The 11,972-nt window shown below is 43.8% G+C and overlaps 1 protein-coding gene across 1 annotated transcript in view; it reads right to left on the reverse strand.

The window, feature by feature from the left end:
* Positions 1-368: 368 nt before the first annotated feature.
* LOC115410265 (aggrecan core protein-like) overlaps positions 369-11,972 on the reverse strand; it is a 24,665-nt gene continuing 13,061 nt past the window's right edge. The window contains 15 exon segments of the mRNA XM_030121836.1: positions 369-1,166; positions 1,721-1,903; positions 2,589-2,733; positions 2,806-2,813; positions 2,816-2,888; positions 2,960-3,117; positions 5,843-5,956; positions 8,076-8,153; positions 8,266-9,201; positions 9,268-9,576; positions 9,684-9,782; positions 9,865-10,158; positions 10,575-10,702; positions 10,803-10,977; positions 11,054-11,353. Coding sequence (XP_029977696.1) covers positions 982-1,166; positions 1,721-1,903; positions 2,589-2,733; positions 2,806-2,813; positions 2,816-2,888; positions 2,960-3,117; positions 5,843-5,956; positions 8,076-8,153; positions 8,266-9,201; positions 9,268-9,576; positions 9,684-9,782; positions 9,865-10,158; positions 10,575-10,702; positions 10,803-10,977; positions 11,054-11,353 — 3,185 coding nt within the window. The 3' untranslated portion in view covers positions 369-981.

An 11,972-nucleotide genomic window follows, 5' to 3' on the forward strand; every position in this document is an offset into this window, starting at 1 on the left:
AAAGAATGGTGCATATGGACACATGGACAGGAGACAGAACCCTGTAGAACCCTACAGAACCCTACAGAAGTTACTGCAGTTTTCTCCTACAGTGGTTCAGTCGCAATGACCATGAGGGCTTATCACCATGGAAACAAACTACCTGCAGCTGTCGGCAGATGTTTACATCTGCATTAAACTCATCAGACTAAAAGCCGATGTTTTTTTTAACTCAAATATGATCAGTGTTGTAACTTCAAATATTAAATACTTGGATGAACTTAACATGTATGAACTCATTAACAGATGGACATCCATGTTTATATAAATACTATATATATATATATATAATATATATATATATATATATATATATATATATATATATCTATTATATATATATATATATATATATATAATCTTTGCTGTTTGATTTGAACATGTAATGATTAAGGCTTGACTGGCTGTGCCATTTGAACATCTCAGCTGAAGTGAAGACATTAAACATGAACTGACCTTTGACCTCGTCAAATATCAGAAGCACAGAAATAAATACAGAGTGAAAACCAGGAGGAGTTGAATGAGCAGCTGTGGCCGAGGGTCAACAGACACTGGGACTGAAGGACCCGTGGGTTGGACTTACTGGACAGGGACAATGGACGTCCACACACAGATCACTGTCTTCATGGGTCTTCATGTGGACTATTCACCGGCTTCACCGCGCTGCAGTAAGTGTCAGAATAAAACCTCAACCCTTTTCATCTTCAAACAAAGATGAAAACAATAAAAGTGCAAATTAAAAGACAAATTAAAAAACAATCAAACAAGGATGAAGAGAAGATGTAAAAACATGACAATTATCATAAAACATTCAAGAAGTAAAGACCAAAAGTGAAGTTTTGCTTGTGCACCATCATTAAAGACCTGTATTTGTGTTGGTTTTTAAATGCTGAGGCTGAATTAAACAGTGAATAAACAGGAAACAGTCACAGCCTGTCAGTGTCATGAATGGCCTTGGCCACTAGGGGCGTCCTGGTTCCACACACTTAACATGAGCACATACAGCAAAGGAGCAGACGGGGTCATGTGACACCTTCTCTGAGCGTCCATTGGATCCTTATATTTATCTGCTCTGTGTTTCTGTCGGACGTCGGTCTTCAATCCTCTCTGTTTCCATCTGGATTTGACTGAAAACGAAACAGAAGACAACACCAATTAAACCACCAAAATACAACAAATCCTCCCCAGGAACAAAGGATGTGTAGCGGACAAATAAATGGAAACAACTTGACAGGAACTTTGAGTCACAGAAACTGGGTTTAAAACTGGGTTAAAACAGAGTTAAAACTGAGCTTAAAACTGAGTTAAACAGGTTAAACCAGTTTAAACAGAAGCTAACAACTGAGTTTTTATGGTTAAAATAGGGGTTAAAGCTGAATTTAAACACAGGGTTTAAAACAGTTAAAACTGGGGTCAAACAGTCAAAGTGGAGTTAAAACTGGGTTAAAACAGGGTTAAAACGGGCTAAAGCTAGATTTAAACTGAGTTAAAACTGGGTTAAGTCTGGGTGAAAACAGGCTTAAAGCTGAGTAAAAACAGGGTTTGAAACAGTTAAACTAGGTTAAAACAGGGTTTAAAACAGTTAAACAGGTTAAAACAGGGTTTTAAAACCCACTTAAAACTGAGATAAAACACCTAGGTTAAATCTGCATTAAAATGTAGTCGTTGCATGTTCACTCACCATCTGTACACTCCACCTGTGGCTCCTCCCACTGACCATCTGCTTTACAGCGAACTACAGGCAGGTGGCGCTGTCTGAAGCCTAGGTGACACTGGTATCGGATTACAGCGCCGACAGGATACTGGCTCTGCCTCACACCAAATGTGTAAGCATTCTGCACATCAGGAGGGACACCGCATGACACTGAAGACACACAGCAAAGGACACGGTCACATGACACGACAAACGGTCACATGACAAAACCAACAGTCACATGACACACCAACCCAACACCGGCTGTTGTGTTCATCTTCTCATACACATGAAATCTTCATGTTCAGTTTAAACAAATCTCTGTGTAAATTTCTACCTGTTTCCATCACTGAACCTGGTTTTATTTTTATATTTAACCATAAAATGCTACATTTTTGCATTTTTGACAATTTGCAAACTTTTCAAATATTGCAATTTACAAACATCCAATGTAACAAAACTTAGAAATATTAAACTTTGTCACATAATATTAAATGACATGTCACAAATATTAAACTTTGTTACATAATGGTACGTGACATGTTACAAATATTAAACTTTATATTTTGTAAAGGTTTCAGTTTGAACATCAACTTTTACACATTCTTAAATTAACACTTTAGTTAAACTTTACAAATGTTACATTTAATTAAACATTAAACTGATTAAACTGAACATTAATTTCAATTTATTAACAATGGTTTGTAAATTAAACAGACCAAAACTCTGCACCTGGTCCTGGTCTCAGACCTGGCCTTAGACTTGACCCCAGTCTTGGACCTGTACCAGGTCTCAGACCTGGTCCCAGACCTGGTTCTGGTCCCAGTCTTGGTCCTGGTTCCGGTCCTGTTCTTACCTGGGCCTTTCTTGCAGGTGAAGGGCAGGTGGTAGTTGCAGGGCACGTCGTTCCACTGTCCGTTCTGGTGCCAGATCATCACCACACAGTCTTCTCCAGAGTTGAAGTAGTTGTCCGGTTGGTTCGGTCTCCAGTTCTCAAATTGCTGCAGAACAAGAAGAAACGGTAAAACCCTGCACTAAGACCAGACACATGGATGTTCTACTGAGGTTCTGACCAGTGGCGTCCGTCCGTCCAGCGGAAGTCATTCTCCACCGCCTTGTCGTTGAGTCCGATCCACTGGTAGTCCTGGGAGTGGCCTGTGGAGTGGATGCCGGCATCAGTGTCTGAACGTCCAGGCACATATGAAGACAAACAGTTCAGACTCACCGGTTGACAAAGTTCTGCTCCTCAGGCGTGATGATGCTGACCAGGTGGGCGTCAACATCTCTGCAGCTCCGCTCAGCGTCCAGCCCAAACCTGTCGCTCAGAGAAGTGACGGTAACAGTTCCCCTGGACTTTGTCCAACCATCCTCACACTGTTGCTCATCTGTAGCCATGACGACCCAGGAGGGACACGAGGACAGAGAAGACAAAAGATGGACATATGAGACACATCAGAGGACAGAAAAACGAGGACAAGGAGGACAGAAACATGAGGACACGGAGGACAGAAACATGAGGACACAGAGGACAGAAACATGAGGACACAGAGGACAGAAACATGAGGACATGGAGGACATGGACGACAGAAACACGAGGACACGGAGGAAAGAAATACGAGGACATGGAGGACAGAAACGTGAGGACATGGAGGACAGAAACACAAGGACACGGAGGAAAGAAACATGAGGACACAGAGGACAGAAACATGAGGACATGGAGGACAGAAACACGAGGACATGGAGGACAGAAACACGAGGACACGGAGGACAGAAACATGAGGACACGGAGGACAGAAACACGAGGACACGGAGGACAGAAACATGAGGACACGGAGGACAGAAACACGAGGACACGGAGGACAGAACACGAGGACACGGAGGACAGAAACATGAGGACATGGAGGACAGAAACACGAGGACACGGAGGACAGAAACACGAGGACACGGAGGACAGAAACATGAGGACATGGAGGACAGAAACACGAGGACACGGAGGACAGAAACATGAGGACACGGAGGACAGAAACACGAGGACACGGAGGACAGAAACATGAGGACACGGAGGACAGAAACACGAGGACACGGAGGACAGAAACAGGAGAACACAGAGGACAGAACACGAGGACATGGAGGACAAGATGAAAGGTTCCACCGTCTGTATTTATCGGTTCCAGCTCATGAACGTTTAACGAGGTTAAATTATCAACACCTGCTCATCAGTTTGTGTTTCCACCGTTAGAACACATCCTACAGCTACGCTAAGGTCAAAGGACTGAAGTCCAACGTTAACATCAGAATTATTTTGATTTGAGGAGTTGGAGCAGGAACGTCCACCTCATGGTTCCATATTCAGACTAATATGTTCTAAAGTGGACCAGACCAGTCAAATAAAAAAAAGAACCCAGAAATACTGACAAATGCAAACTTTTCACTGTTTACAGTGAAAAAAAATAAAATTACATGAAGAAAATGTTTATATTGACAAACTATCCTTTAAAAATGTGAATAACATGAACAACCATGAGTGTAACTGGACCAACATTCTACATGTTCATTACAACGTTCAGATCCCAGTGGATCTACAAACACACAGAACATTTAAGAACAGACAGAACATTGGTCCAAATATACTGATTCAGTTTAACTTCATCACCTTCTTTCAGGTTGGACATAGTTGTTCATGTCATTCTCTTTTTGTGAAATGGTACTTTGTAAATGTAAATATTTTCATGTAATTGTACTTTTGTTAAACTAAAACCACACTAAAAACATTTGGTTTATCTGGACTGAAACTAAAATGGTTTTTGATATCCTAATGTTTCCATTTCATATATTCCTCCTGTGGACTGGACTGGACTCTTTGGGGGTTGGTGTTGGCCCATGGACCGCATGTTTGAGACCTTCAGTTAGAGTTTAAACCCTGAAGACAAGACTAGTGTTAGTGGAACTGGTCCAAAGGTCCACCCCTGTAGATTCTACAGTCAACACCTCAGACTGTACATACTATTATCCTCACATCATAACGACTGAACTCCTATGCAAATGGACAAAAGTATGTGGACACATTGGGACATGAAACAATAAGGACAAATGTCCTCATATAGTTTCAAATTAGGATAAATATCATTGCATTGGTTTGTTTGGGTTAAATTATCACCTTTGCTTCCAAAATGACTCACAGATGGTTTTAACTTAATTTCTCTCAACATTGATTTATTTTTTATTATTATTACTATCATTTTAAATATTCTATGCAAAAACAGAAAAACAACCCAAACAACACTAACAAAAACCATCTACAAACCACCCAAAAAAACCACCCAAAATGTTTCCTCCATGACTCTGATTTTAAATGTTCTTCCTCTAAATGTCTGTAATATTTTTCTTGCTCTAACTGTAAATAAAAATTTCCATCTACTGTCATCACATCTGACTGAGGAAGAAAAATCTACCAATAAACTTCAGTGAAATATTGATATTTCTAAACTCTATGGACATAAATATGAGGACACATCATGTCTCCAGCTGTCAGATGTCCTGTTCATGAGGATCAGACACAGAAACATCAATATTAATAATCAATAAGATATTTATCCCATAATATAAAACTATATTCTGACATTAGTCATTATTGTTTTCGATCCCAGACCCCTGTTAGAAAAAAAAAAAAAAACGTCTGGATTCAACGGATCCACAGACTGTTGGACACAGACTGTTGGACATTTGAGTTAATTATGATCTGGGGATAACGATATGTAAATGAGCTGTGATACTGAATAAAGGCTTCATTAGAAGTAAGAGCAGAACTGCCCTGTGTTTGTGCCATGATCAGACCCAGGTCTACAGACCCAGACCCACCGACCCAGACCCACAGACCCAAGTCCACGTCCATAAACTCATGGTCCTGTTATTGAATGTCCTACTTCATAGTCGTTCTCTTAAACATGATCACATGATCTAAAACTCCAGAGGAAATGTTCACATCCAGTCCCACTGCAGTGTTCTCTAATGTGTGTGTGTGTGTGTGTGTGGTGTTGTGTCTAGTTGTTGTTGTTGTTTTTGTTGTTAGTTCTTTGAGCTGAAGCTGAAGCTGAGAGGCCGACCTCATACCGCTCTCACAGTGTTTTCCTCCGTAGCTGGGCAGACACAAACATGTGTATGAGTCTGCGTGGTCCACACAGGTGGCGCCATTGGAACAAGGGTTGGAACGGCACACATCTACCTCTGCAAGACAGGGGGCGGGGTCACTACTGTCAGGGTGGGAAGGGCGGGGTCTGTCAGTACAGTTAGTACAACACACTGAAGCTGCTGCAACACCCAGGACCGACCAGGGTCAGGGGTCAACCCCACCCACTGAGGGTTGGTGTGGTTTCATCATCATCATCATCATCATCACCTATGTGGGAGGGCCTTTCTGTGTTCGATGCTGATTGGTTTATAGAAGGATGTACATCTGATGTCTACACGGAAGAGGAGTTTGGGTATTTGTAGTTTTATTTCATCCAGACGTAAATAGAAGTCATTCCATAAACATGAACATAAATCTGTGTTGTTTTGAACCTAGAATGCTAGTTACCCCTCTGTCTCCAAACAAACACCTACTGGACAAACACCAACTGGACAAACACCCACTGGACAAACACCAACTGGACAAACACCTAAAGGAAAAACACCTACTGGACAAACACCTACAGGACAAACATCTACTGGACAAAACACCTACAGGACAAACATCTACTGGACAACACCTACAGGACAAATACCTACAGGACAAACATCTACTGGACAAACATCTACAGGACAAACATCTACTGGACAACACCTACAGGACAAATACCTACAGGACAAACACCTACTGGACAAACATCTACAGGACAAAGATCTACTGGACCAACACCTACTGGACAAACACCTATTGGACAACACCTACTGGGAACAAACACCTACTGGACAAATATCAACTGGACAAACACCTAAAGGACAAACACCTACTGGACGAACACCAAAAGGACAAACACCTACTAGACAAACATCTAAAGGACAAACACCACCTGGACAAACATCTACAGGATAAACACCTAAAGGACAAACACCTACAGGACAAACACCTACAGGACAAACACCTACAGGACAAACATGTTTGTTTATGGGTGGAGGTTGACACTAAAGCAACAACTCAGAGAGGGTTGGTTTGTTGCAGCAGCAAATCAGTGTTGAAGAACATGAGAACATATATATGAGAACAAACATATGAGAACATATATATGAGAACAAACATATGAGAACATGTATATGTTCTCACAAGAACATGTATATGTTCTCACATATACAGTATATGAGAACATATATATGAGAACAAACAAATGAGAACATATATATGACAACATATGTGTGAGAACATACATATGAGAACATATATATGAGAGCATATACATGAGAGCATATACATGAAAATACGTATATATATATGAGAACACATATATGAGAACATATATATGAAAACACATATATGAGAACAAACATATGAGAACACATATGAGAACATATATATATGAGAACATACATATAAGAACGTATGTTGGGTTAAAAAAAGAAGGAGGCACGGAGGCAAAAACAACAACGACTGACAGATGATGGACGGACGACACAGACATCATCTGACCTGAAAACATGTGACAAACACAGATGAAGACGCTGAAGATAACGAACACGAAGGAACAGACGACACCAGGACGAAAACAACAGAAATACTGACGATGAAGAAGATCAAAGAAAAATAATCAGAGACGATTGAACAGAGGCCAAACCATCCAAACCAAACCAGACCAAACCAGGCCAATGACAGACCACATGCAAACCATACAAACTAGACCAAACCAGACCAAACCAGGCCAATGACAGACCACATGCAAACCATGCAAACTAGACCAAACCAGACCAAACCATCTACACCAGACCAAACCATGCAAACCAGACCAAACCATCCAAACCAAACCATCCAAACCAGACCGAACCGTGCAAACCAAACCAAACCAGACCATCCAAACCAGATTGAACCATACAAACCAGACCAACCAGACCAGACCAACCCATCCAAACATTACCAAACCAAGCCATCCAAACCAGACCGAACCATTCAAACCAGACCAAACCATGCAAATCAGATCAAACCATGCAAGCCAAACCAAACTAGACCAAACCATGCAAACTAGACCAAACCATGCAAACCAGACCAAATCAGACCAAACCAAACCAGACCAAACCAAACCAAACCATCCAAACCAGACCAAACCATGCAAACTAAACCAAACCAGACCAAGCCATCCAAACCTGAATGACTCACCAGGACACACCGCCAGTCCGTCCTTCACCGTACATTCAGCATCACCACAGGGGTCAAGGTCACATGGGTCCAAAACACCTGGAAAACACAGAAAAGCACAGGAAGTACAACCACAAAGAGATCCAATGGGTCAGAACCATATCCAACATACAGGACGTGCAGCCAGAGGCCTCATTAGACATGTCCTCACCTGTGTGTTCTGATGCACCTGGAGGCTGCTCAGGTGATGCAGTGGGTGGAGCCAACAGACCTGCAGGTACAGGAATGGGGTCAGGGGTCACATTGATGTCAGTGGTGCCCTCTGTGGAGTCCACTGGTTCTGACATGGTCTCTGTTAGCACCTCCATCATGGACGTAGAGGGAACCATGATCTGCAGAGGGGAACCAGAGGAAGCACCAGAACCAGACCCAGAGGAACCACCACCGCTGGACTCCAGAGAACCCCGTCCCAGTTCCACAGGGACCGCAGAACGTCCAGATACTTCTGTCAGGAAAGATCCACTCAGGAACGTGACCTCACGTGATCCAGACCCAGACAGAAACCCAGACCCAGATCCAGACAGAAGCTCTGATGTCCCTGATCCAGACACAGATATGAATCCTGACCCAGACCCAGACATAAATTCTGAATTTCCTGATCCAGACCCCAGTCCAGAACCAAACAGCAGAACCCCAGAGGCCTCCTGCTCTCCAGACGAGGACTCTGTGAAATCAGTAAACCCTGAGTCCACAAAGTTCACACCAGAGAAGAACCCAGATCCTGACCCGCTTAGGTCCCCACTGAGACCCGATCCTGAAAGACCTCCAGAACCGCTGAAGTGCAGAAGACCACCACCAAGTTCCTGACTGGTCCCAAAAGAGGATCCATCAATCAGTTCTCCATCAATCAGGATAATCGGAACATGTCCAGATCCAGACTGAACACTTCCAGAAGATGAGAACCCACTGAACCTAGATAAGTCCTGTAAATCTGAAGAGCTTTCCACAGAGCTGAAACCGGATCCAGAGCCTGACCCTGACTGTTCCCAGCTCCCACTGAGCTCCTCAGAGCCAGATCCAGATTTTGGGAAGATGAGGACACCAGCGCTCCCCTCTCCAGCTTCTTGTAGTCCTGATCCAGACCTATCTGCAGAGAGAAGACTGTCAGAACCAGAAAAGACAATGCTGATCCCTGATCCTTCACCACTGAGACCTGATCCAGAAAGGTCTCCAGCACTAGCCAGCTCTCCAGAACCAGGAAGGTCTCCAGAACCAGGAAGGTTTCCCGAACCAGGAAGGTTTCCCGAACCAGACAGGTCTCCAGAACCATGAAGGTCTCCAGAACCAGACAGGTCTCCAGAACCATGAAGCTCTCCAGAACCAGACAGGTCTCCAGAACCACGAAGGTCTCCAGAATACTCCCCAGAGGCACTACCCTCTGAAGATCCTGAGCCAAAGTCTACTGAACCTGACCCAGAACCTGAGGCCTCCACTGGAATAGGAGGTGCAATGGAAGGAAGAGCTGAAGAAATGAAACAAACAACAAAAGTGAAACAGTATCAACAAAAGTATGAACATAGGTAAGAAAACAAAGTCATTCATTCAGTCAATCAATTAATAAATCCTTACGAGGCCTGAGCAGGTCAGTGATGGATGTCAGGTTGATCAGAGCCTCCTGGACGTCTGTGATGTTCAGTCCAGTTTCATTTGCAATAAGCTGGAGATCAGCTGAGGAGATAATCAATCACATGATCAATAATCAGCAGAAGATCATTCAAACTCCTGGATCCGTTTGGTTTCATGTAAACACCTCTGATGCAGTAGGCGTCGTATAGGGTGTGGTCTTCAGGATAACCAGTCTGGTTTGGGTGAACGTACACAGTGTGCACTCCTTTGGCTCCGCCCCCACACTGAGCACGAGGGCTGTTGATAGGATAACGGACGCTGTGATCACTTAGCCAGCCGGCGCGACACTTATCAAAGCCCCGCCTCCAAGCAGCGTAGAGTTCAGCGGTGGAGGCCAGGACGGCGTTCTGCTGCAGACAGCCTGAAACTGCCTGGCTGAAGGTGAAGCCCTCGGCTGAGCCCAGGTGGAACAGCTCACCTGGACGGAGACGCAAACACAACGACATCAGCAGGTTGAGTGGCAACAAAACGTATGTGAACCCTTTGAAATGCAGGTTTTCTGCAGGAAGTGGTCCAACACATGTCTGGAAGTTGTGTAGGTCTGATCAGTAGCTTCCAAAAAAAATTGTAGAAGAATTTGCTTCCAAAGGAGGTTCAACTATGTTTGAAATTCAAGGGTTGATGTCCTGTTTCCAGCAGCTCTGTGTGTTTAAGAGCTGATGGTTTGTGTGATTTTAAGTTAAACAGTTGTGTTTGTCTACGCTGATGATTTAGATCCCATCACATTATATTATATTAGATAATCATGTAGAAAACTACAACATTTCCAAGGGTTCTCCAACTTGTTCTTGCCTCTGTTTGTAGGTTAGTGTTTCCTTCTTTTCCAATCCTCACCTCTGAGTTTGTCAATGTAACAGTACACATCGTACTTTTCATCTGCAGGTCTGAGTCCATACGACCGAACTCCAGGCTTTTCTCCCAGATCTCCTGCACATCTCTCACGAGGGGAAACAATGGGATATCTGTGAAAAAAGTCCAGTATTCATTTTAGTTAAAACCATCAGAAAAAAACATTCCATGTGGTCCCTGTGCCAGTGCAGCTTTAGAAGGTTCCAGGTTCACCTGACGGTCTGGTCCAGGACCCATCCGGCATCGCACTGATGGTATCCAGCCTCGTACGCCGCATACAGCTGCTCTGCTGAGGCCATGGAGGCGCCAACACTTTGACAGGCCAACTGGGCCTCCACGAAGGTGAGGGAGTACCGTCCCGATCCGGGTCGGTAGTGGAATACCACACCTGAAACACAAGCACAATCCGTCAGGTCCAGTTGTTTCACTGCAGGATGACCTGAAGCTGCAGTGACAGGACTGACCTGTGGGGGGCATCACAAAGGTGGCGTCGGGCTCTCTGCCAACAACAGGCGGCGCGGTAATCGACTCTATTAGGTCAGGGGGCGGAGTCAATGGCACCAGCTCTGTGAAGGTGATTGGAGTGGGCGGAGCCAATGTAAAGGTGGGGTGAGTGGGGTGCTGACTCTCCAGCTCTCCAACAGCCTCGCTCTCTGTGGTCGTCCTCTTGAAGAACACCTCCGGACTCTGCGTTACCGTGGAAACACTCAGAACACCACCACTTCCCTCTTCGTCAGAGCCTGAACCTTCATCATCAGGAAACTCTGAGGAGGAGACAATCTGATGAGACTGGTTCTACACTGGTTCTGTCAGTGTTCTGTCAGACTCTAACACTCACCATATAAAACACCATTATCTGCATAAACATACAGGGGCAGATTCAGAAAAAAATTGAAGGGGGGGGGGGGGGGGGGGGGGTCCAGGCTTGGAGTCCTGGTGGGGATTCAAGGGGGTGAAGGGAAGCAAAACTAACATTATAAAAGAATCAAATCACATAAGACTGTATTTATTATGATCATACTCTAGTGAAATTAATCCAGTTGAAGCTCATTAATGTGACCAGTTTATGAACCAAAAGAAAGAGTCAACTTTAATAGAGTTGGACTCAGTTATGACACTGAATTCAGTTACATTCAAATAATATAACATTAGAACCAACAGGATCCAGTCCAGGTCTAGGCCTATGTTTGACCCCTGTGTGTGTTCAAACATATGCAGTTCTATAGTTCCATCAGTTCAATCATACATTCAGACCTTCTGTGGTTGAACGGTGATTTTTCATCTAGACCCAAATACTGTTGAATAGACAGGGGTCTGTTCCGGGTCGGACTGGAGTTTAGATTGAACTCCCTTTAACATACAGACACTGGTCATAAATGGACC

This window comes from Sphaeramia orbicularis, chromosome 3, assembly GCF_902148855.1.
Source record: "Sphaeramia orbicularis chromosome 3, fSphaOr1.1, whole genome shotgun sequence".
Taxonomy (NCBI): domain Eukaryota; kingdom Metazoa; phylum Chordata; class Actinopteri; order Kurtiformes; family Apogonidae; genus Sphaeramia; species Sphaeramia orbicularis.